At 34.2% G+C, this 27,235-nt stretch overlaps 2 protein-coding genes across 4 annotated transcripts in view; one reads left to right on the top strand and one right to left on the bottom strand.

Moving 5' to 3' along the window:
• Window positions 1-3,446, top strand: part of LOC117174443 (retinal-specific phospholipid-transporting ATPase ABCA4-like) — a 52,917-nt gene extending 49,471 nt beyond the window's left edge. For both annotated transcript variants that reach the window (XM_033363570.1, XM_033363571.1), the window contains exons 24-25: window positions 2,171-2,384; window positions 2,556-3,446. In XM_033363570.1, the coding sequence (XP_033219461.1) occupies window positions 2,171-2,384; window positions 2,556-2,789 (448 nt within the window). In that variant the 3' untranslated portion in view covers window positions 2,790-3,446. The remainder of the gene's footprint in view (window positions 1-2,170; window positions 2,385-2,555) is intronic.
• A 500-nt stretch (window positions 3,447-3,946) lies between these two features.
• Window positions 3,947-27,235, bottom strand: part of LOC117174404 (alpha-N-acetylgalactosaminidase-like) — a 27,743-nt gene continuing 4,454 nt past the window's right edge. For both annotated transcript variants that reach the window (XM_033363498.1, XM_033363499.1), the window contains exons 2-7: window positions 25,595-25,766; window positions 23,295-23,469; window positions 10,704-10,798; window positions 8,460-8,828; window positions 4,405-4,569; window positions 3,947-4,315 (exon numbers count right to left, since the gene is read on the bottom strand). In XM_033363498.1, the coding sequence (XP_033219389.1) occupies window positions 4,193-4,315; window positions 4,405-4,569; window positions 8,460-8,828; window positions 10,704-10,798; window positions 23,295-23,469; window positions 25,595-25,766 (1,099 nt within the window). In that variant the 3' untranslated portion in view covers window positions 3,947-4,192. The remainder of the gene's footprint in view (window positions 4,316-4,404; window positions 4,570-8,459; window positions 8,829-10,703; window positions 10,799-23,294; window positions 23,470-25,594; window positions 25,767-27,235) is intronic.

Raw genomic sequence — 27,235 nt, 5'->3', positions numbered from 1 at the left:
TAATGGCTTGTAGAATATTCGTTTCTTTATTGAAAATTAATTTTAATAAATTCAAATTCAACTATTTGGTTACAAATTTGTATAGTTTGTTGAAAAGTCGTTTTTTTTTTGTAAAAAATTAATCTTCTTGGTTGATAATTCAACGATTTGGTTAAAATTTCATCTGCTTGGATGAAAAAAAATTTTTTTTTGGCTAAAAACTAATTTTTTAAACTTGCAATTTAACTATCTCATTCAAAATTTACCCTTTTTGATTCATAAATTTGTCTTGAAAGTTCAACAGTTTGGTAAATAAATTCCATTTTTTTGTAGAAGATTATTTTTTTTGTTATTGATAATTAACTTGTTCAAATGAAAATTGAACTATTTCATTTTTGGTAAAAAAATTGATGTTTTTAGTGTATAAATTAAACTATTCAACTGTTTAGTTGAATTTGTTTATTTATTTTTAACCTCGTACTTCCGGGTTGAAAATTCAACTATTTCTTTAGGAGTATAAGTGTTTTGTTAAAATTGATTCTTTTTTGTTGAAAAAATCATGTTCTTGGTTGGAAATGCAACTATTTGGTTAAAAATTTATTCATTTTGTTGAGAATTTATCTTTACTAGTAGAAAATTAATATTTCCGATTGAAAATGTAATTATCTGTTTGAATATTTAACTGTTTTGTAAAAAGCTCATATTTTTAGGTTACAAATTCCACTGTTTTGTTCAAAATTTTTGTATTTTGTTGAGAATTCATCTTTTCTAGTAGAAAATTATTATTCTTGGTTGAAAAATTCTTCTTTTTTGAGGATTCAAGTATTTTGCTGAAATTTCGTCATCCTTGATTTAATTAAACCGTCTTTGATTCGAAATAAAAATTTATCCTTGGTTATAATATCAACAACAGTAAAAATCTTATAGCGCCGACTTTTGGGTTGACCGTGGGTGGGAACTAACTAATTATAGCCCGCTTCGCTTTTGTTTGTTCACGCCTGATAATTTTTGGTTGAAAATTTGCAAATATTTCTTTTAAAGTTAAACTCTTTCTTAAATCATAAGGAACATAAATATTTAACCCCCCCCCCCCCCTCCCTTGAATCATATTATGGTATTTTTGAATGAACCCTAAGTAAGTACGTGTTTTAAATTAAAAATAAAATTAAAATAAAGTCTGATAATTAGGATTCTGAAATTTTCAAGGAAATATATGGCTGCGCTCGAGTTGCGGTTCGGTCAAGGAAACACACCGGGTGGTGCCTTCCCCCTCCATGCTTCTCGACGTTCGCCGTCGAACGGTCGACTCACATTGCCAACAAATTTTCCTTCACAGTTTACCCAGGCTTAGGACTGGTAGCAAAATGTACCAAAACAATTTTTTTTTCATGCAGGCGTGTTTAAAATTGATGGGAAATATGTATTGTTAACGGTATAATACTAGAATATAAATAAAATAATCTAATTAATTTCTCAGCTAGAGTTCATAAATAATAATAATGAAATATTATTTAACCAAATATTATCTCAATAAAGTTATATAAATATTGAAATTAGCTACATATTTCTCTCTCATACGTTTCAGCTATATTTATTTCATTTTAAACTAAACTAAAGAGAGTGGAAGACGAGAGGAAAATTTTCGCTACTTGCCGGGTAAGAAGCCTTGAAAACACAATTTTCGTTTAAAGCATGAGTACGTGCTCCAAAAGCATGAAATTTGCAAAATCTAGTAGGATTGTATAAAAGAATACATCTTTTTATCATAAAATGTTCGCTTTGTTCAAATATTATCAATTACAAAAATATAAAATCATGATAAAAAATTCAAAAAATTATTTTTCACTTGAACCTTCTGTATGGAAATTAATCTTGACATCGTAAAATGACCCAGGCAATGTTTTAAAAATCTTTTTACCTCATTATAATTCGAAAAACAGTAAATAAAAGTAGCGAAATATGCTAAATTAAAAGGAATTTAAATTTTTCTATTACTTGGTTGCTTTGTGGTATTCAAAAAAATTTCGTCGGCGCTAGGTGCAGAAAGGGATTCAATTTAAAGCATGGAGGGGGAAGGCACCACCCACTGTGTTTTCCTGACCGGTCGAGTTGCGGATCGGTCGGGAAAACACGACCTCAGTCCTTTATATACCTGATATACAAATTTTTAAATGGTACCGATTTCTTTTAGTATGGAAGAATGCGAAGTCCTTTGTAATCGACTCGTAATTATGGTGAGAGGACAACTGGTCTGTATTGGCCCAAGTGAACAATTGAAACAGCGATTTGGAGCTGGTTACGATATCAACTTAAAATTGCATCCAGATAGATCTAATATTGACATTGTGAATATGAAAAACGATATAGAAAAGGCTCTGGAATGTGAACTTCGTGATGAGCACGTGGTAAGTTTTAATCGAAATAATTGAAAACTGTTTAAGTTTATCAATATAAAAAATTGAAAAAATCGATTTTATTATTTTAAAATAATTAAACTTTCAAAATGGCATAATATTATATTAAATTTGTCAAAATTAATAGTTGCAATATAATGTACCATATTTATAATTATGCAGGGCTACTTAACGTACCACGTTACTAATGCCACTACAAAATGGAAAACCATGTATGGCGTAATGAAAAATTTGCAAGAAAAATACAGCTGCATAGAGGATTTCTCAGTATTATCTGCTACACTTGAGCAGCTGTTCTTGCAGTTTGCTAGGGCTGATGAAAATAAGATGCCCACTTCTGAAGAGAGAAATCTCATCATATCCTTAGTAAATAGCGAGCCAGGTGCCCAGCTTTAAATGTGAGATTATTGTGTTGCCGTTTGTCGTATTTAATTTTCCCAAAGCAGCTTTGCGTTAATAATGCACATTCGTCAATTAGAAATAATTATATTTGAAGACTTCTTAAGGAAACTACTTATTGACAGACGCAATAGAGAATTACAAAACGCTGTATAATCAAATAATTAGTGTGATAATAGTGAAGTAACAAAAAAATATACAGAAATAATTGGAAACTAAGCATCTTCGCCCAAAATACTTTAAAAAGCTCGTCTTATATACTTTAAAGTGTAAAGTAAGCTCATAACTTTTTACGGAGTTTCGCGTTCAGTTTTGTCCAAATTTTAGTTATATCTCGAAAATCTAACTATTTTTTGCCTTCCAACACTCGAAAATCCTCTTTATAATATTTTAATAACTGATTGGGGTAATGTTTTTTGATTGTCGAATACCACAAAAGGGATTTAAGATTTAAAAAAGGCAAAGAGACTGGATCTTCATGTAAATACGACATTTAAATCGTATCAATTATATTGTAGTCAATAATATTTTAATAAGTTCTTGTAAGATATTTCTTACAAGGTACAAGTATTATTAATAATTTAGCTTATACAAAACTATTTTCATACTGTGATTACTGTAGTTTTTTTTTAGAGAAATATATTTGTTGAGGCTCAATTGAAGAATGTTTTTTTTTATTCAATTCCCAACAAAAAATAAATCATTTTTTATCTGAACATTTTAAAGACAATTTATTTCGATTCCTGATTTCTACATTCAGAAAGTTACACTCACGAACTGTATATCTGAGAATTCTTTCCGAATGAGCATTTATATTTCTGAATTGATCTGAAATAAAATACTGGAAGTAAGAAAGAGGTTTGGGATAATATGCAAGAAGCAGAAGTTCTTTGAGACAGAACTGCTACAATGCATCTAGGAAAATTAAGAAGTCACGGGACTCCAATGTTCTTGTAGAAACACTATGGTAATCTTTTTCCAAAACTAATTTTGTCCCCGTACATTTCAGAAACTGAACAATACAGTCAAAATTAATGGATTTCATATTTATTAATTAGACCAGGCAACAGGGCAAAGATTTCAAGGGATAAGAAGGAAATTGGTTTAAAAGGATTTCAAAAAATATCGAGTATATCCAACAAAATTCCAACAGATTTGATTTTAAATGATTTTAATTCAACATCTTTCTGTTTCAAACGTTTACAGTTTTGATTTTGAAATTTTGTTCTAATTAAATGTCTAAGAAAACAATACAGCAGTTTTAACAATTCCTAAAATATTCTCAAAATTTTTCTAAACAAACAATTCTAAGCCAAGGAGAAATAGTGATCAGGATGAACTGACTAATCTTTAAGAATAAATTATCTATTTCATTTCTATTGCAGTTGTGTATCATTGTATTATTTTGCCCTTTTTACGATTTTTAAATCACATCGAAGCATCACGACACCTGTAGGGTTCACCCTAACTGTAATTTTCATTCTTGGTTTTAAGATATCGTAGGTAACATTATTATACAAATCCTGCAAAAAGAGATATAAATTTACAATAAAATTAAAATTTCAGAAAAGAATAGCACATATTTTTAAATTTTCTATTAGACTTTTATTACCTCACAACGGTAACCAGCAGAATAGTCTAGCCCGATTTCTTTCAAGGTGACAGTAACGTCAGTAGGAGTTCCATCTGTTCCAGAATTCAAAAATGCTATCGCATAGGAGTAATACTTATCGAAATTTGGAGTTATAGGTCTTACCCAAATCTCAATATTGTCGTCCTAAAAAAACAAATCGTCAATCACCAATTTTCAATCGTCAATCGTTAAATGGCAATCCAAAATTATCAATCATTAATCATAAAGCGTCAACTATCAATCGCACATTGCCCATAATCAATTGACTAATGTCAATCGTCAGTCCTCACCCATAAATCGTCAATTGTCAATTAGCAATCGTTTATCATCCATGCTATTATCTTCCATCGTCAATCCTTAATCGTCAGTTGTCGATTGTAAATAAAAAATGGTCCATCTGCTATTGTCACACGTCAATCCTCAATTGTCAGTAGGCAATCTTCAATCGCCAAACGTCAGCAGTCAATTGTCAAATTCCAACGGGCAATTCTCAATAGTCAATTGGCAATCGATAATCGTCTGTCCTCCGTTGTCAATCGCCGATCATCAATTGCCAATCGTCCATCTTTAATCTTTAACAGTAAATCGTAATTTGTCGGTCGTCAATCGTTAATCAGCAGTCGTCAATTATCCATCCTCAATCCTTAAATGACAATCGAAGATCATTAGTCATTAAGAATAAAGCGTCAATAATCAATCGCCCCCGGTCAATCATCAATTGACAACAATCAGTCGTCAATTCTGAATCCTTAATCTTTAATCATCATTCGCCAATCTTCAATCGCAAGTCGTCAATATTTAATTGGCAGTAGATAATTGTCAATCGACAATCGCCAATTGTCAATAGTAAATAATCAATTGATACTTGCCAATCGTATATCGTCCATTGTCAATCATCGAAATTGTCATTCGTCAGTTTTGAAGCGTCAGTCGTCAGTTTTCTATCTTCAATCGCCCATCATCAATAGTTAATCGTCAATCATCAGTCGCCACCCATCATTCGTCATTTCCCAAAAGGCATTTGTCGTTTATTTAAGTTTATTTATTTGTCTTTAATTTAAGAAATTTAAATGAGATGAAAATCAAATTTCAAATCCTATTTAACGTCCAATAATCAAGTTAATGTGCAGAATTCCTGAAATCACAACCGAGAATCCAAAGACCAAATTTGGGTAACCAACATAAAATGTTCCTATTGCAATTTGAAAAAAGATAAAAATTATCCGTAAAAAAGAAAATTGTTTTTTTGGTCCAAAATAAAAAAGAGGAAAGAAAAATGTGTTGCTAGTCTATTGTCAATAACCACCTTAGCGCTCGAACACGCAGAGAAGTATTGTCCGCGGAGCAAATTTGGAAGATTGTTCAAATTTGATTTTTAACAGTCGATACTTGTAGAGAATTTTATTGCGCATCTTTTTTATGGCAATCAAAATTCTACGTTGTTTAGTTTTTATGTTCTTTAAGGAAAACTAAATTTTTCACCACAATAATATTTCATACCTTTTTGCGTTCAATTCGCCAGATCTTCGTCGGAAAGTGTTATTTTTTCTTGAAATTTTTATATAACATTCTTCAACATACTCTTCGACTGTTAGAGTGATCACGATCTTTAAAAAACATTTTAGGGCCGTGTAGTAAATTTAAAAAAATATTTTCTTCGGAATCTTGAGTGCATACATAAAAACGAAAATGTTGTGTGAGGCAGTTTTAAATTTTGAAAAATTCCAGTGAGAAAAATGTTCCCTAGGGATCAAAGAAGTTTTTCCAAAAAGTTTTAAATCTTTAGTCATTAGGCGAACAAAGTGAGGACAATGTGAAAATTATGTACGGCGTGATGCGTTCGATTCGGATCGAGAAAACATGGGGCAGCGGAACACGACTGTAAACAAATGGATGGTTTCTCGGGAATTGATATTTTTTCTTGAGAATTTTACGTAACATTCTTCAACATATTCTACTACTGTTATAGTGTTTATCTTATTATAAAAAACATTTCAGAGCTACTTAGTGAATTTACAAAAATATTTTATTCGAAATCTGGGAAGCATGTATATAAACGAGAAAGTTTCGAATTTTGACAACTTTCTGTGAGAAAAGTCTTCCTTAGAGATCAAAGGAGTTTTTCCAAAAAGTTTTACATCTTTAGTCATTAGAGGGAAAAAGTGAGGACCATGTGAAAACTATGTACGGCGATCTAACCTCGACTAGGTACGCGAGAACATAGCGCCACGGGTTGACGTACATTGACGTACGATCCAAGTCGAGGTTAGCAAGCCGTACATGATTTTCACATCACTCTCACTTTTTTCCCCTGATGACAAAAAATCTAAAACTTTTTGGAAAAACTTCTTTGATCCCTAAGGAAGATTTTTCTCACTGGAAGTTGTCAAAATTCGAAACTTCCTCACACAACTTTCCCGTTTATATACATGCATCCCAGACTTCGAAGAAAATATTTTTGAAAATTCACTACACAGCTCTGAAATGTTTTTAAAATAAGATAAACACTCCAACAGTCGTGGAATATGTTAAATAATGTTACATGAAATGTTCAAGAAAAAATATCAATTCCCGATAAAGATCTAGCGAGTTGAATGCAAAAAAGTATTGATTCTTTTTTCGTTGAAAATTTTCGTTTTTCTTAAATAAATAAAAAACGAAAAAAACATTGAATTTTTTTGTCGTACAAAAAAGATGCGCGACAAAATAGTTCGTGCTTTAAGGTGGTTATTGCATCCGCCGCTTCAATTTAAGTTCTCGTGAAGAAATCGCCTGATAAAAGTAGTGTTTTTTTAGATTAGAAACAATAAAGTGAAATATTGTATTTTATTAAAATTTGGCTACAATTTCCTAAAGATGTATTAATTTTTATAAAAAGTTAAAATTTAAGTTTATAAGTCATGAGACATTACATTTACTTCATGAGCTCAAAAAGTATGAATACGTATAAAGCTCTAGGCGTCATGTTTTTTTGATTTTCTAAAAATGGTGTCTAGCAATTTCATAAACATTCAGTTTATAACTTTCGAAAGAATGGTTGGAATTTAATATGATGTATATATTTTGTACGTACATAATTTCTCATCAAATTTTATAAGCTACAAGATGACGCAAAAAATATACTTTGTCTTTATTCTTTATTCGATTAAGCATTTTTTTGCACTATCACTATGCATTCAAATAATAAAAGTGCTTTTAATTTTAATTTTGTTCTTTTCTATAGTTTTATTTAATTAAAAAAAAAGGATTTGTTGAACAGCTAAAACTGTTTAAAAAACTGGGGTCTGTTTTTGAATTATATTTAGTAAAAAATTTTAAGTACAGCATTAATATGAATTTACACATATTAATATGAATTTAATTTAATAGTGAATTTACACCGCCGCGCTATGTTTTCTGGATCCGAGTCGAACGCAACACGCCGTATATAATGTTCACGTGGCCCTCACTTTTTCCCCCTAATGACTAAAGATCTATAACTTTCTGGAAAAACTTCTTCGATCCCCAAGGAACATTTTTCTCGCTGGAAGTTTTCAAAATTTGAAACTTCCTCACACAACATTTTCGTTTGTATCTATGCACCCAAGATTCCGACGAAAATATTTTTTAAATTTACTACACGGCCCTAAAATGTTTGTTAATGTTCATGATCACTCTAGAGTCGTAGAGTATGTTCTATAATGTTACAAAAAATCTTCAAGAAAAAATATCACTTTCCGACGAAGATCTGGCGAGTTGAACGCAAAAAGGTATTAAATATTATTGCGGTGAAAAATTTAGTTTTTCTTGAATAACATAAAAACTAAACAACGTAGAAATTTGATTGCCCTACAAAAAAGATGTGCAATAAAATTCTCTGCAAGTGTCGACTGTCAAAAATCAAATTTGAACAATCTTCCAAATTTGCTCCGCGGACAATACTTCTCCGCGTGTTCGAGCGCTAAGGTGGTTCTTGCATGCGGCCGTTCAATTGTCAAACTTACTTAAACTAATCCTGCTGGAATATAATTAATTTATTCATTTTCCTGACCAACCTTTGACTTTGATTTTATTCTCCTTCCCTGAATTCCAAGAGGATCCTGGTCCACGGCAATAATTTTCTTATTCTGTAAAATTGCTTTGTACTCTGGTCTGATGTTGCGGAGATCATTGGACATCAAAAGAGGTTGAGCAAGAATAGCCCAAATAGCCATTTGCACTTTGCTCTGCTCATGACTCAATCCAAAATCACCAACAATTACCATATCAGCATCGTTCCATTGTCCGGGTGCAGCAAGTGGTACAATTGTATCTTGTATATCGCCAAAATGATCTATAATGGATTTAACACTATCCCAGGAGTCCTGAATGTCGGCCCAGTTCCTCCACAAATTGCAGGTATTAGTTATAGCCTTCCAGTCAGGCTGAAAACAAAATTAAGGAAAAATCACTTTATAAGGGGAACCTATACCCTTCGGGATTTTCTTTGGATTCATAGTTCTCTCAGTAATAGGTTATCAACAAACTTGTAGTATGCTAAAGCAATAAGATACACTCTTCAGTTATTCTCGAGAATAATAGATTTTCAAAAATCTACGTACATTACATAAACCTCGATGTGCTAGTCTTATAACTCTCGATTTGATCCGATGACAGCGCTTCGAGTTTAAAACCTAATCTAACCGGGAGTCGAAAGACTCTCATATCCCGGCTCATGTAACGTGTGTGGATTTTTACATTTTCATCTCAGTAAGATGGTATTGGTTTTATGCGAAAAATGACTCTCGCAGATTCTAACAAATGTCGACGAGGCCCCTGAGCCAGAAAAAATAGTCTTTACATATGTGTCTGTCGTTGTCATTGATGTAGTCTGTGAATACGGTAATATTTCAAGGAATTATCTGACTGGATTGCCTCTGGTACGCATTATAAGCGCCTACAAAGAAAGGCCGAGTTTCTTAGCAGACATTTTGGATAAAAATTCAAAAAGTAAGAGGATTTTCAAAAAAATTGGAGACCTATTTTATTCAAGATTTAAAAATTCTATGTACGACTATTCACAGTGCTCGAAAATTCGAACAATTTATCCTTGAGACTTTTTTCAATGGAAAGGAAATAATCCGAGTTATAGCATTTTCAAAATTAAAAAAAAAACACGAAAATGAAAATTTTAAGTCAAGTAACGCACGATATAAGCTATACAAAAAAAAGAAATTTGTTCAGCCGAAAAAGAGGAACACATTTTTTCATAGGACACGTAGTGTATGTTTTAATCGTAATAAAAGAACATTAAACATAAAAATAAATTCATTGTTTGGACCAACGATATAAGCTACGAAAATGATGAATAGGCAAAATTTGTTCAGCCAAAAAACAGCTACAAATTTTTTCATGGGACGCATAGTTTTTGTTTTAAACGTAATAAAATAACATTAAAAATAAAGAAATTAAATTTTTGGACAAATGATATGAGCTACGAAAAAAGGAACGGACTAAATTTGTTCAGTTAAAAAGGAGCTACAAATTTTGCAGTAATCATTTTTTCATGAGATGCGTAGTTGTTGTTATAATCGTGAAAAATAACATTGACAATAAAAAAATTAGATTTTCGAAACAACACTGAATAATCATTCCGATACTCAGGTACAGAAATAAAGATAAGATTTGATATACTAGAGTTGAACTTAATGTTCAAAAGTTCGTACTTTGTATAAAATCGAGTGCGAAGCACGAGTTGAGTGATGAGAATGTGTTCGTTAAAGCCGAAGGAACTTTAACAAGCGAGAATTAAAAATCACCAAATTACAGTTGTTGATGTTTGACCTTTAATTTTAAAAGTTCTAGGCACAAATGTGAAGGGAGTACACAATGCCTCAGAATGCCTCGGAAGAACCGCAGTGCCCGAGTACTCACATCATTCGAGTGTATTGCGTAATATTATGCATTTCAAATGGAAAATGTTTGGGCGGCCGCGACTGTTTACGTTTGGATTTCCCTGAATTGTGGCCAAGAGTATTTGCCGGCAACCCCCGCACTGGACTGAAAGCAAGAGTTCGGTGTACATTATAGAGCGCGGGGGCGAGATTCAACAGACGTGCGCTCAAACTGGCGGGCAATGGCTGAAAAGTGCATCATATATTTTAGCATGTTACAAGATTAGTAATTACCTACATATTACAGGATAGAGTATGAATGCAAACAAAATTTCGAGGGATATAGGTTCCTTATGTCAATAATTTTGAACTTTTTTGGGGGGTTGACAGTTGATTTTATCTAATTTCTTGACAGAAATTACTTACCGTCATATTGTTGTAGGTTTGATAGACAGGCCAACTGCAGGAATAAACCATAGGTCTGCCAGTTTTATTTAGGTATTTACCGAATTCAGGGTAACCTGGGAAAATTAACATTTGGGTTTAAATCTAGGCTTTAAGAGAATCTTGAGTTTTGAAGTCTTTTTTAATAAATCTTCAAGTGGTTGTACTAAATCCCAGTGGGCACACAAGTCCTAAGCTTGTCCTATATACGTCCTTCGGCCGACATCTTAAGGACGTCCTGAGGACCTTTTAACGACATGAAAGATCCAAAGGATGTCTTAAAGACGTCAAATCATATGACATACAGGTACATTCCAAGGGCGTCTTTAGGACGTCCCGGTGCCGACTGAGATAATACATCTAAATGGATTAAAAAATCTTATTGTTTTTTTACCTATTTTTAAACTCACGTTTTGCACCTATTTTGTAATTTGTCACATTTTGCATTTGACATAGCGAAATTTTATTTTAAAAAATGTATAAGACCGAATCCATGGATTTTGCCATCCCCCAACAATTCTTGTATTGTGCCCGAAAAAAACCAGAAAGAAAAAGCTTTATGTAAAATTCTTGCTAAAGGCAAGATTTTTTAAATAGTTTATTTAAACTTTTGCAAGCATTTTTAACCACCATTCAATTGTTTAAAAAATTATTATAACATGCACATCAGACAAGGTATTAGATTTGTGTAAAATAGACCCCCCCCCCCCCCCAATTTTTGTCAAAAGGTCCACGTCTTAAGACCCACTCAATCCGAAAAACAGGTTTTTACGAATGTGTGCCTGTCGGTCTGCCTGTATATCTTTATGTCTGTGAGCGTGATAACGTTTGAAAAAATTAATCTATTACAGTGGCCTTTAGTACACTCTATTAGTGTCCTAAACTAAAGTTCAAGTTCGTTAGCCAGCCATCTTGGGTGAAAAGTCAAAAATTGAGCGCATTTTGAATATATTTAAGACCACTTTTTTCAAAATTCCAAATTTTTCTGTATGTATGCTTATAGTATTTAAAAACTTGAACAATTTATCCTAATGACTTTTTTCATAAAACCAAAAATTACCTGAGTTATAGCATTTACAAACTTCCAAAAAACACGAAAATGAACCTTTTTAGCCAAATAGCTTACAATATGAAAAAAAGTCAAGAGAAGAAAAAGTTTGATTTTTAAATGCTCTACAAGATTATCATAACAACTTTTTTAATTTTTTTGAAAAATCAAAAATTCAAATTTTGTCAGCAAACAAAATAATCTAATATCCAAAGTTAAAACGGTAAGGATGCTCACCCGGTATTAAGCGTAGAATAGAGAAAAATTCACATTTTCAGATTTCAGCGCAAAAGTGAAGATTATTCTATTATTTTGAATGCGCGATTTTTCCATCTGTCTACAATGCCACAATAAGAATAAGATACATGCTAAACTTATTCACTTCTATTTCCATAGCAACCGCCACACAGTTTTCTATTCTCCCAAAGAGAATGTGTTTTCAATATATTTAATTCCTTCTAATTGTACCGGTAACGCACCTCACAGAGATATTTTTTATTCCTCAGAAGTGGTTATATTTTGTTTTTATTTAATTCCTTCTAATTAGTTCACAAAATATGTGTAATAAGTTGTTTTAATTCCTTCATGCGGAATGTAAATTCTGAAATTTTAATTCTCATCAATTCAACTCTGCCTCTCTAGAGTTGAAATCATTTAAATTTACACATTTGAATAGATTTCTTTGTTGCATTTTTTAAGACGTTTAAATAAATTATTAAAATATAAATAAATATAAATTTGAATATTTTTCAAATTTGTAAGTTATAAAAAGCTTTAATAATGAAAAATAGGTTAAATAAATGCTTTGGTTAAATTTTACTAAGTCGATTGAGAGGAATATGATTTGCACTTTATCTGTTCCCGTTGGGGGATTTTTAGACCGAGGAAAAATCGCGTTTTCATAGGAATATAAATTCTTAATTATTCTGAATTCAACGCTTGTTACCGGGCAGTAGAGCGTATAAGTAAAGTTTAAATCATAAAAATAAAATTAGAAATGAGCAAATTCAGTTTATGGAAAAACGACAAAAGTTGCAATGAAATGTTTAATCACAACTTTTTTTTAAAGAATGCGCATTTTTTTAAACGGGACAATGAAACTACGCCTGTTTTAATTCCAATGCATATTATGAATCATAATAATATATATTTATGGGAATCATATGAAATTTCAGGAATAAACTCGAGTGCGAAGCACGACATACGTGAGGAGAATGTGTTCGTTAAAGCCGAAGCATCTTTTACAAAAGAGAATTCACAATCACCAAATTACTGTTTTCGATGCTTTTACCTTTAGTTTTAAAAAGTTCGTGTACAAAGGCGCCCTAGACGCGCTGAAACTTGCGGGCAGATTTTTTAAAAACATTTTCCAGCTGTAAATCGTAAAAAGCTACTTTTTCTGGAGTCAGTGGCGCATTTAATTTTCTTAGTAAAATCTGGAAAATACGAATCTACACGAGACTGGTCCAAATTTATACGTGTTCAAATTTTTATTTCTTATTTTCCTGATCAGTCCTCTAAATTGTTTCTTTTTTGCAGAAAAAGGAAGGCCTGGAAAATGTTCCAAAATATGCTAAATAGCAGCGTTATGTAAAATCCTCCTGAAGATGGTATTGAAAAAATTTATTTAAATATGCATTTTTTTGTATTCGATAAGTGACAAGTTTTCAAGTATTTTAAACTAATATTTAATTGTTTAAGGGGGGTGTTTCTATAGAGGCTTCAAAAAGGCATTTTTTATAGCCTAAATTTATAGTTTGAAACTTTTAGAATACGATGCAGTTAGTGATTTTGGTTAATTCTCAAAAATGAAGTTCCGCGAGCCTTTGAGCTTGACTCGCTTCTGCTTCGCTTGGGGAGTTACGAACAAACCAAGGTCCCGCCAATCCGATGCTCAAATACGTTCGACTCAGTTCCATTAATACCCCCACCATACTCTCTGCTTTGGCGCGAACGGAACGCAAAGTCCAATGGATGAACCTAAGATCGACTAAAAATTATCAAAATAAAAATGTTTTTCTAACGTACACACGAAATGTTCGATTTTCGAAGCATGTGTTGCGTCCGGGAAGTGACCAATTACGAAACCGTGGTAAAAAGCAGTTAGAAAAAGACTTGTTCTAGCTGCTGCGCTTGCGCTCTTTTAGTAAGATTACTTTTTCTTGCTTTTGCGCTTCCGCATTTCGAGTCAGAATTACTTTCCAGGACTGTCGGAATCATAACCTCACTTCATTATGATTTGACGCTTGAGAGACTGATTTTGAGTAGTGAATAGTTATTGAACATACTCGAAGTGATAAGTTTCCATAAATTACTGATAAATTACCATAAATTGCCGATAAATTACCGAAAATTTTGGAAACTATTAGAAATCTGAAATTAATGGTAATTTGATAATTTTTCATAAATTTCAGGACATTTTTGAAATTTATCAAATTTTCATAAGTTTTTTAATTTCTTCCAAAAAGCTTCGGATACACTAAATTTCTATAAATTTTCGGTAATTTACAAATTTACAAAAAATTTCCGGAATTTCTAGGTAATGTTTGTAATTTTACCACAAATTTCCAAGAATTACCATAAATATTCAAAAAATTGGTTTTATTGTTTCTCAAATCGAAAATTTCCCGCATTTGTTAGAAAAACTTTTGGGTGCTACAGGAGCTAACAGTAGGCAATTGAAACTCTTGTGAAGTTTACACTACTTGCCATCGGCTCATCTTCGGGTCGTCTCTGGCTCATATAACTAACTTCACACTTGTGTGGAACTGATTACTTTCCGCACTTGTAGCACAATATACTATTTTGTCTGGGTCCAAGTTTGAAATTGTTTAAAAAGAAAATCAAATTTTTTATTCTAAGGCTTCCCTTTTAGCCAATTATCATTATACTTTCAATATTATTGATTTCTCCAGTTACCACATGTATATACCAATCAATTTTTTTGCGCAGACTGTGTCGGATAATCCAACGAGGTGCTGGATTGCACACCGCATTCGGCATCCGGTCTGGACAGCTTCACGGCGACTTGGGGAGCGTTCACTTTTGATGTCACGCACCGAGGGCGGGGGGGTTCTTGTGAAGCGTGTCAAATCGTGACATATGGGGGGACGAGTCATTCTGCGCGTGATGACACGGAGGGTTTTGTTATTTTTATTTATTAACTTGAAAAGTATTAAATCCATATATATCCTAGCTGTTTGATACATTCTTTGAGAAGAATAAAAAAAAGCTTGAAATAAAGCGTGACATCATATGTGAACGCTCCCTTGTTTACGTCTTCGCCATTTTTCATTTTTTTAGGCAACAAAAATCGTTTCGTGAATTATAATTATATCATAAAAAATACATATGACCGTGAAGATATATATACATTCCTTACTCTAAAAATAAATCACGGAAATCGACAAATATTTTTCGTTCTATATATAGAGGGAAGTCCCTCTACGGCTATAGCTGTTCAGGGATCTAAAAGCTAGACTTTGATGGCTAAAACAAGCTTCATCACCTTCTTCTTTAGTACCCGAATCTTGCTGCCTCTATTCGAAGACCAAGTGGGGCTTGTTTTTAATATAAAAGGTTAAGGATTAGCCATAATTTTTTTTTTTTTTTTAATTGAAGACCCTTAATGGCTATTTTTAAGAAATAATTATTATAAAATTTTAGAAATCAGCTTAATTTAAGGCAAAAATAAAAGAAGACCACCATAGAAAAATTTTTTTTTCTGTTTAGGGAGTAGCTCCTCCCCCCCTTAACAAAAAACTCTTGTAAGGTTTTTTTGCTTCCACCTCTTGCACCTCACTTTTTTTCTCATTTTTCTTGGCTGTAGTGTTACTGTCAGCTGGTGTCGCAAATTCAAAAACGAACATGATTTGTCTCTCGAAATCAAGAAGAATTATGCCGGGCCTTAAGTGTGCCTAAGGATGTTTGGGTCTGCACCCCACCATGTGTCTCTCAATACTTTAATGATGTTAAGGATCTTTCTTATCTTATCGCATAAATAAAGATAAAGATATTTGAATGATAACCTAATGTCTAGAATAATTCCGAGAAATCTGACGTGAATCGAGGGGGAGATGGTAATGTTGTTTAATGATAAGGTATATGATGAGTCAGATGTATCTAGTTTCTGTCTGTTGAAGAAGACCAGTTTGGTTTTTCCGGGAAGAGCTCAAGATTTTTTGTCCTAAAAAAACAGCAAGGTCGTTAAGGCATTTCTATAGGGATTTGATGAATACAGTTGGGTCAGCAGATCGACAAAGAATAGCGACAAGCGTTGAATTCAGAAAAATTAAGAATTTGTATTCCTATGAATACGCGATTTTTCCTCCGCTTAAAAATCCCAAAACGGGAACAGAAAAAGTGCAAATCCTATTCCTCTCCATCGACTTAGTAAAATTTAACGAAAGCATTTATTTAACCTATTTTTTACTATTAAATCATTTTATAACTTATAAATTCGAAAAATATTCAAATTTATATTTATTTTTACCTTAATAATTTATTTAAACGTCTTAAAAATGCAACAAATAAATATATTCAAATGTGTGAATTTCAATGATTTTAACTCTAGAGAGGCAGAGTTGAATTGGTGAGAATTAAAATTTCAGAATTTACATTCCGCATGAAGGAATTAAAACAACTTATTACACATATTTTGTGAACTAATTAGAAGGAATTAAATAAAAACAAAATATGACCACTTCTGAGGAATAAAAAATATCTCTGTGAGGTGCGTTACCGGTACAATTAGAAGGAATTACATATAATGAAAACACGTTTCCTTTGGGAGAATAGAAAACTGTGTAGCGGTCGCTATGGAAATAGAAGTGAATAAGTTTAGCAGGTAATTTATTCTTATTATGGCATTTTAGACAGATGGAAAAATCGCGCATTCAAAATAATAGAATAATCTTCACTTTTGCGCTGAAATCTGAAAATAATTATTCTTCTCTATTCTACGCTTATTACCGGGTATGATAATGCAATTTCCCGGGATTAGACGGTGTCCCAGTCGGCACAAAATTTGGCGACGTCTTTACGACATCGTTACGACATCTTTACGACAACTTTACGACCTCCTATGTCATATCGTCTCGGTGTCTTTGTGATATCGTAAAGACATCGTCAGATCATACGACTCATCTACGAAGTCGTAAAGTTACCCTAACGACATGGACATAGGACGTCGTAAAGTTGTCGTAACGATGTCGTAAAGACGTCGCCAAATTTTGTGCCCAATGGGGTTTCTTTCTGGTATAAATTGAATAGTTAATTGGACTTAGAATACTTTGTAATAGAAGTTTTCGCAAGAGGTAGCATTGTAGATAAATCTAGCCATTTGTCGGGGAACACCAATTTCTTGGAGATCTTCAGTTAGAATTTTGGGAATGACATTGGGGAATGCACCTTTCAGATCCAGCAACAGGCCAACGACAATTTCACCATTTGCAAAACCCGAAAAAATCTCGGACCATTAAATAGCGAGGATATCAGCACAGGGTCTTCTCTTTCTAAAACTAAATTGAGTAGGGGAAAGTATATGATTATGCTCCACGTACCACGAGAGTCTGTTGTAGATGAGCCTTTCTATCAATTTAAGCAAACATGAAGCTAAAACAATTGGACGGAATTTTCCTGTTGATGATTTAGGGACAAAAAAATTAAAAAGTTATTCCAAGAGTCTGGGAAGGAGCCAGATAGGTAAATTTCATTATAAATTGCAAGAAGAGTTATTTTCACCTCATCAGGAAGCGAAAGTAAAATATTATTGTCAATTATGTCCAAGCCAGGAAAGGATTTAGTTTTCATTGAAGTTAAGGCATTGGAAAGTTCAGCTTCCGTGAACGGGGCCTCCAGAAACTCGTTCCTCTGAAAGTTTTCAGAGAAAGGAGTTGAAGAAGACCGTTGGTGGAAGCATCTCTTCAGCCAGTGAATGGTGTTTTTGAATCGTCTCTCTATCCCCTAAACAAGATGCATTCGCCCGTTAAGTGTATTTGTTCTTAAGAAACTTAACGACTCGCCCAACTCTTGAAATCGGTCTTGTCCTATCTAGGGTCTCAGAGAATTTCCTAAATTTGTTTCTACGAGCCGCGTTTAATGTGCGTCTAGTCTTCTATAGAGTGAGTTAAGTTTTTGGGAGGTCTTGAGGCAGGACTAGCCGCAGTAACTGCTTCATGCACACTTTAAACGAAAGCCTTATACTTGGATTAAAAATCAAAATCCGGGGAATTTAAAGTTTAATTTTTGTCCTGAATGCATTTCAAAAGGTTATTACCACTGAGAAGTGATCACTTGCCAGAGAGTTAGAGAGGTTCTGAGACACAAAAGTTAGGTCAATTATTGAAGGGGGCAGTCTGGTCTAGTACGATAGGTGATTTTACCTGTGTTGAGGGGAATAAGTTTTGTATTATGAAGGGCAGAGCATAGTTCCAAACCATTTCTGGAATTATGCGATCTTCCCCATAATGACTTGTGGCAGTTAAAGTCTCTAGCAAAAAACAATGAGCCAAGTTAAGATTTTGAATTGAATTAAATAATTAAGTCCACGTCTCGGATGATTTAAAATTATCAGAGGCGAGCAATCTGTATATAAAACAATCAGAAGTTCGCCTAGGGTAGTACTAATTGAAACTCCTAGAGTCTCCAGATTATTTTCAATTTTAATGATAGAAGTGACTTTAGAGAATGTAATTCCTCTTCTTATGGCAATGGCCAAGCCACCCCCCGTTATTATATTGCCTGCCTGCTCTGATGAAATTGAAGTCTTTTATTTTAAAATTTGAAGTTGATTTTAAAAAAGTTTCAGACAAAAGTAGAATATCGAATACTCCACGGATATTTGATAAGTTGCCTTGTTTATTCAAGGTTCCCCGGCAATTCCATTGGACAATTCTCAATCTATTAAGCTTAACCATCAATAGCGAGTAAGGATTTAGTAAGAAGGTTCACACAGTGCAACACTTTATTTAGAATATTTTGACTATCCTCTGTTTTGAGGTGACTCGAGACTAAAAGTTCCACCAAGTTTATCAGAAAAGACAGGGTTGTACTGATGATTGATGATCTGGTTGAGTTTGATTTCGGGGTATAGGCGGGTCAGTAGGGAAGGGAGAGTTGAAGGGGTTGGAGGCAGGGTACGGAGGAGGGGATAGGAAGAGGAAGGGAGAATTGGGGGGAGTGGGGATGAGGAGCTCATAGGACCTGTATTATTTTTTTGTGCAGAGCTTAACCGTTTGGAAAAAGGCTGGGGATTCTACCATTGTTGTGGAGATATGAGTACAATGAGTTGGCGTTGGATCATCTTCGAGACGATTGATGGGAATGCCCATCCGAGGAGGCCTGCATGGGTTTTGGATGAACTTCTGCAAGTTTCTATATAGGTTGTGAAGGGGGTTTCGGTATATGTGGAGTCTTAGGGAATGCCAGAGTTTGTGAGTAATAAGGTTGTTGAGGCTGTAAATGGGGGCCTGAAAAGGAGGGGGTGGCGGGCTTCATTAAGTTCTGGGAACCTTGAGAAGCTAAATGTTGGAGAAGGGTTAGCTTGTGTGGGAGTTGAGGAAGCGTGTTGAGCTCCCTTACCGGATCTGAAGATCGACTTGGCTTCTTTTAACGGTAGTTTGTACTTGGCAGCAAAAACTCATAACTCTCTCTGAAATAGAAATTCTAGGCATTTTTTTTAAGATGGTGAGTGATCCCCACCACAGTTCGCGCATTTTGAAGTGCCATTCGCGTTAGGAGATGGCCTCATTTCAGTTTGAACCTCCGAGGAACCGTAACGCCTGCATCGCGCATAGATCGACAGTGTATGCTAATGTGTCCAAATCGAGGGCATTTGATGCACATTTTAGGTCCCGGGATTTAGAGGTTAACCGGAAAGAAGGCCATGTAAATTGAGGTCCCTTCTGGGAGGGCCGTGCCCTCGAAAGTAATCAAAATCGATTTGGAAGGAGTTATTTTAGTTTCCTGTGTGGCAGGATCTATGGGGTTTCGGTTAAGCAGAAGCGCTCCAATAACCTTGGCCTTGCCTCTCAAAGGGCCAAGCACCTCAAGATTATTAATTATTTCTGATTCTGAAATTTAATGAGAAATGCCACGGATTGCACCCTGGCACGTCACGAAGCTAGACGGGACAAGAATAAAAAGCCCTTCTATTTTCTTGGGGATTGCTTCCAAGAGGATATTTGCTGCTTGCGTGGTTTTTGTCATCACTCTCAATTTGCCGGAGCCACTGCTACGGACATCGTTGATTAGGCCTAAAAAGTGCTTCTAAAGCAGATGACCGCACGTGAGTGCAGCAAGATCTTTTTTAGCCTGCTCAGAACTAGGATTACGTTGGACTATAATAAGGTATTCTCCCTTTTCGAAATCACTGTAGCGAAGAAACCGAGCATGTTGGGTATGGGCAGGGGGTCGTGGATTTGAGCAGTTTCGGGTATTCTCCACGGATTGGGCAAAAGTCTTGCTCTGACCGCGATTATCAGACTGGATTGGTTCTACTAACGATTTCCCCGAGGGGGCGAGAGAAACCTGCGTCTCGTGGATAATCTCGGTTTGTGACCTGTCAATTGATAGATCCATAAATTCTACGTTATCGTTCGGACCTGCGAATGAGGGATTAGCCACTTGATTATCGGACTCGACGAAATTTCCGGATTCCTCAGAATCAGCGTTTGATATTATGTCGCTATTACCGATTCGCTGTTTTTTCTTTTGTCTTTTACGCTTCTTAGACTCTACGGTGTAAAAATCATTTTCATCCTTCTTCTTAAGGAACATTAGAGAGTTTGCGCCTTTTTTTAACATCTTCGGTAAGATTTTCAAACAGGGGATTTGTTGACTCTACAGGCCCTCTCTCTTTTCTCTCTGATTCTCATTGCTAGAAACTATGCCTCAGCAATGTTAAAATAGGAATGTCGCACTTTGAAATGGGCGGACACCGGTCAGTGACCATAAGATACTCACCGCAGGCTCCAGGCCTGGTATATTAAACCACACCTGGGGTTAATTGTAACTCCGTGCGCAAAGCGACGAGAGCCAATAACACTTTTAAAATTACACTTGTAATATATTTAATAAGGATCAGTACACTGAACTATAAAGTGAGACTATTCAGAAGCGCATCCGTCTTCGACCGTGGTCTCTACCGGGCTCCCTGGCGCTGACGCTTCTTCTTCCTCTTCGTGTTCTTCGTTGGCGCTATACCGGCTTATTAAAAGCTTTGTTTGTCCGGCCATGACCAAGTTGAAGGGGAGACAAGTCCTCTGAATCTGAAGCAAACAACGTCGGACAGAGCTTAGCTACGCCATCTCAGGAGAGATAGTGCAGTCAGCTCGGTTACCCGGCTATTATGTAGCAAGGCTGCAGAATTCGAATGTTCACCCGGCAGATTACTCTGCGCTAGAGGATCCGTTTTTCAACGAGTTCCCCCGCACGGGGCAACCCAGCGAGCTTATATTGTAATTTAGATTTTCAGGTTGGCTTTTTTAAAACATTTAAATATATGGGACGCGATTTTAAATTAAGGATTTACTAAGATTTGATATGAGCAAAATGCAGGAGGGCACTTGAGAAGTTTTCAAAGAGCTCTTAATAGGTCTGTTCTATGCGTTTCAAATTTGGGACAGGCCCAGAGAACATGCTCTAAGCCTTCATCTATTTCAGGGCTGCAGGGACAATCTCCAGCAGTTATAATATTTTTTCGGGCAAGGCTAGCATTTAAAGAATAATGTTTACTTCTCATACGACATAGCGAAACTATCCATTCTCTTGGGCCATTAAATGAAGAGAACCAAGGCCTTTTTCTATATTTATAAAAACGCTGGGTGTATAAGACACCTTTGTTTTTACCTATTTCTAATTAATAGTTGGTACAAATTTCATCTAGAGACTTCCGAAAGGAGGAGAAAAAGTCGGAAAAAGGGAGGGGTGGCACTGACGCGAAACACTGAGGACCACGCGTGTGTGCGCAATGTAAATTCTTGTTTATCGTCTGCTGCATGATGCACTGGGGAAAGTTGAACTTCTTCAATCGGGATGTAATTATTTCTTTTCACTAAAAACAAAAACCAAATGAAGTTAATAAAACACAAAAAATAAGAAATAGATTGCTACTTATATTTCATTTCTCATTTTGCGTTTCTTATTTTCTTCATTTTGTCTTTATTTTTCGTTTTTGTTAAATTATTGCTCTACGTCCGAGCTGACCTTTGAGAATATCCCTAATGTAGATATCTCGGACGTATAATTTTCGTTAGTTGGGACTACGTACGCGCTGTCCCGGATCAAAATATATCCATGAGCATATCAAAATTCCCGCCTCTCAGGATATTTCGACGGGTTATCGCTGGAATAACCCGGGACATAAATGGGGCCAAATCGAATATCCCGGGATATCCTATTACTGTGGGTACATGACACTTCCACATTTGATACATAACAGTTGTAGAACTGTTCTAAAATTGTTCTACATTTTTTCCAACGCAGCGTACCAAAGTTCTAGAGTTGTTCTAGAAATGTTACAGATCGGTTGTCACAGCGTTCTAGATCTGTTACAGATTTATTATACAGCATTTGTAATTGAGTTCTAGAACACTAGTAACCGAGTTCTAGAATTGTGTTAGAAATGTTACAGATCGTATGTCACAGCGTCCTATAACTGTTACAGAATTGTTCTAGAGTATGGGGGATGACATAGTTACTCACATGTTCGTAACCTGTCACTAACCTGTTCTAGAACACGTTCTTTTGTGTTCTAGAACAGTAACAGATCTGTTCTATAATCATGTTTGCTGGGTAAGTTTACGCTGTTTACAGTATAGTCAAAAAAATAAGCAGGGTTCTCCCAATGTTTCATTGAGTAATATGTCACGCCGTTATTCCGTTCACCATGGGTACACTCGTGATGACGGTTGGCTCCATTCCAGGCGCATAAAATGCATCATATTTTCAATTAATTAGAATAAAACAACAACCAGACCATTTTCGAAAAACCCCTCTTTTAGGGTTTGTATTTATAGCTATTTAGATTATGTGGTTAAAATAAGACTTCAAACAATTCATAATTGTAGGAGAGAAGTTGTCATTTGTAATACATGGACTAAAAATAATGCCAGAGGAAGCGCCTTAAGTGGACGCGTACTGCCTTGCCCATAAATTATCACTCTTAACATTCATTAACTGCGTAAATTTATTATTTGTTAACTACGTGATTAATTGTAGGTGATAATAACTTTTTATCATTTCCAGGGGAAACAATTATTTAAACCAATAAAAATTGTTTAAGGAATCTGAAAATTGTTACCAAATATTTGGAAACTTGTCACTTATAGAGTTAAAATAATGGCAATCTTTTCTTAAATATTCCTTAAGAAGTGACTACACTTCATTGTAAAGGTTTTATGAGATCACACCGTGCCATAAGAAGTTGTCACTTCAAAAGAAAAATTTATGGAATTTTTTTTTCCGGGAAACGATCAAATTGCAATAATATGAAAAGATCTTTTAATAATTTTCCTAAAATTTACCTGTATCCATATCCTTATATTCAGCATTACATCCATCTACCTTAATATAATCCACACCCCAGGATGCGAAAAGATTAGCATCGTCCTCCAAATGACCGATTAATCCTGGATATCCACCGCAAGTATTTTTACCATAATCAGCATAAATTCCAAACTTGAGACCCTTGGAATGGATCTGAAGATATTAAAAATCATTGTCATTATCATTATACTAATAATTATTGCTCTAATACAGAAAATTGATTCAGAAATAAGAAAAAAAATTTTGTGAAATAATAGGATTTTCATAACACACGCCTGATTTCAGCCCGTTTCAATGCGAATGAAGTAGGGCTAAAGTTATTCTTTCCAGTCTGAAGGGAATGAAAAATTATTTTTGTCCGAATCCCCTTGACAACGCGACATTGTATGCAAGTGAAACAGGCGTAATGTAGCCGCTTCCAGCCCAGTGACATTCGCACATAAGCACTTGGCTGTCGGTCCGACATGTAACTTTACGCCCGCTACATCAAACTTTACGCCCGCTGCATGAAACTTTACGCCCGATACATAATACTTTACACCCGCTACACATATCCTGCACTAGGCAAGTGAGAATACGGAGAAAATTATATTTATCTTTTAAAAAATGTCATGGCCAGACCCCACAGTCTCCCTTTTGCTAAGTACGCTATTTCTTTCTTTCACATATAATAATAAAATTTCCAGAACACAACCTTTTTTTATCTGCTCCTCATTCTTGTTTTCAAGGAGGGTAGGACAAAAAGTATAGTTTATGTTAATTCCAATTTTTTAGTGTTTTGAGTGGAGGCACTTCGAATTCGTTCAGGTAAGTGTATTGGGGTGGTTTTCAGGTTTTTTAATTCTTAACTGGCACTATGTGTATAAATACCCCAAAAAATTTTGGAGATCGAACAACCCATACTAAATTCGAGAAAGTGGACCACGTCTCGACTTTTTCCAGTAATTGACATCACTAACTAAACGTAATTTGGGTTAGTATAGAGCTGCAAACGTCAGCATGCGTTGGGCACCCGCTCAAAATAGACCTTGAATAACTGTGTCGTATTTAATACCCGTTGTCCTGTCATTACTTAATATTCTCTTGCTCTTGTAGATGGCCTGCAATTTACGACGACGCTTGCTTCGTGAAAAAGCAATCACGTGCAATCGACCGATGTGCCATGAGCACCACGGTGGCCTTTGCAGCGACTGTGTAGGTTTGAAAAAATGATTGTAACTTTAAAAAACTGTTTTTTATGTTGCTTTTGTATTTTTGTATTTTTTATGAACTATTTTTGTACATTCAAATAAAAATAAATTGATTTCAACATGGAAAAATATGGTGTGTTCTTTGACCATAAAATCGAGTTGTAATTTTGCAAAATAAATACCTTTTTTGGGCTCATCAATAATGCATTAATTTTTTCTTTAAGTTTAGTATCTCAAGAGTATAACCCTACATTATTAGATAAAAATATTAAACATTACGTGCTTTACGAATTTTCAGGTAAAAAAACTAACTTTTTCGTCGTCTTCAAAAAATTTTTTAACTAACTTAAATTAAAATAATGACTATAAAATCTATTCCATTTTAAAAAAGATAACATGGGAATATAACTTTTAGTTTTCTGAAGGTGACTTGTATGATTATTTCAATTTTGAAATTTTGTTGAAATGTTTTTCGTGGAGGCACTCTAAATTTGTTCAGGTAACTGTGGTAGGGAAAGTCTTAGGGGAGTTTTTGAATATTATTATGGAGCCGGAAATTTAACATGGAGTGTTCAGTGCTACGGGACTATTTGTTAAAAGTTATAACAGGTTCTTAATGTCCCCACATTTGTTATTCTCATATGTACTAAAAAAATTGAAAAAGGGAAGTGTGTGTCATACGCATGAGGATTAAGAATATTTTTAAATTTCAAACATTTTTAAACCTAGGATTCAACACAAGTTTTTGAAGGTGAAGTATTTCAAAAATATTTAAAATCCATAAACTGCAAAAAATTTCGAAAATGTTTTCCAGTTTCAAAAATGTTCAAGATTTTCCGTGACTACGTATACCGAAACTTCGGTACAAATAGTCGGGTTTTCGCTGTACGAATATCAGAAGCTGGAAAAAGAACTTTTTGTAACGAAATTTTGATACGCATAGATACATCTGAAAAAATATAGCTTCGAAATTTCAAAATTATTTTAATTGTTCAAAACTTCCAAAATATGTTTCAAATTTCAAAGATATGTAAAATTTTCTAAGTTCAACAAAATTTACAAATTAAAAAAATTTTGGTATATCTTACGTAACGTCCAAGGGCCGTCATATCGGGAAATCTTTCCTTATCTGCTAATAGTTCATCATTGGGTCCTCTCTCTTTTTCTGACCAACAATCATCTATATTTACGTATTCGTATCCTAATTCTGCATAACCATCCTCTGCGATAATAGCTGCCATTTCTCGGAAGAGCCGATCACTGTAAATTAAAAAAAAAATTTTTTTTAAATCCTGAAAATATGCAAACATTTTATTAGGTGTAATGAACCCGAATCTACGTTTTAAAAGTTCTAAAATATAATAAGAAACGTCAAAATCAGAAAAATAGACTTGAGTATCGAAAAGTTACATTAAGGAGATACATACATTGATTGCTTAAGCGACATTTCTTCAAAAAAGAGTTTTTTATATTAGTGGAATCGTGAGAGTAAGCTGCGCCTAACAACCGTGGTTAACATTATAATTTTTAATTATTTATGATGAAAAATTAATGTTTAAAATTCCTAATATTGAGCAAATTGACCCAAAAACCCAAATTTGTAAGAGAAGGCGTCACATTTGTCGAGTCAAGCAAAGACGTCCAAGCGAAGAAATTTCCAAACGACATCGGTTGAATTCGGCAGGCCATCTACGGCGCTTGTATATTTCTCTTGTTGTATCGAGGGCCGAATACGCGATGACTTTACAGCGAAACACTCCGCAAGCAACTTTGCGTAGTCCTTAGATGGGATTTAATTCCAGAAAAATCCGCAAGTATATTTTTTTTATAATAGAGCACTTACATAACTTTTTACTTTTGGGCGGCAGTATTTTGGCCCCTAGAAACATTTCAAAAACATTTGGAATTTTAATTCTACCGTTTTTCAAGTAAACTCGAAAAACGTGCTGTTTAGAAAACACTGCATGAATCATGAATTTATATCTTCAACCTCATCGATATTAGAGCGAATTTCAAACAAAAAGTTTTCAGTGGAAAAATTGTTCAGAAAGATATAAGTATTTATTCTACGGAAATAATTGTTCAGAATAAAGCATCATTAAGAAACTAAGAAGTTTTTATTTTTGTTTAATGGCTCGATTATTTGACAATGTGCGTTTGCTTATATAAATGGTTAAAATGATTAACGACTATTATTAAATCGAAGAACTGTCTATTTGTGTACAAAAATTGCTTACATAATTTAGAAAGAGCAGCTAATTTTAATTAATCTTAATCGTATATTAATTTCTTTTATACTTTATTAGGAAGGTACATTTCGGGCCGAAATCAAACCTTCCCAATTTCCTATTGGTAATTTATTTAAAAACTATTTCGTGACAGAATATATTTATACTTTTCTAAACAACTTTCACGCTACATTCTTTTTTTTTTAATTCACATCATTCTTGATTGAGAAAGTATTAGCGTTGTCCAAAATTGTACACCACAGTTTTTTAACGGATCTCCACGTTTTGAGACCTCCTGTGCTTTGGCGCATTTTTTTTTAGGTCCTAAAAGAAAGGATAAGTTAGTTACTCTCTTCAGTTTCTTCGGCATCTGGATTCTGAGTTTGTACTTTTAAACATTATGATTCGAAAAATTCTTTTCCTTTAGCGCTTAAATACTGGAAGAGATTTTTTACATCCTTTATTTTGGCAGCTTTTAATCCAATTCGGGGCGGAGGACTT

Source organism: Belonocnema kinseyi, chromosome 6 (genome assembly GCF_010883055.1).
Source record: "Belonocnema kinseyi isolate 2016_QV_RU_SX_M_011 chromosome 6, B_treatae_v1, whole genome shotgun sequence".
Classification (NCBI taxonomy): Eukaryota; Metazoa; Arthropoda; class Insecta; order Hymenoptera; family Cynipidae; genus Belonocnema; species Belonocnema kinseyi.
This window is presented reverse-complemented; position numbering and strand designations above follow the sequence as displayed.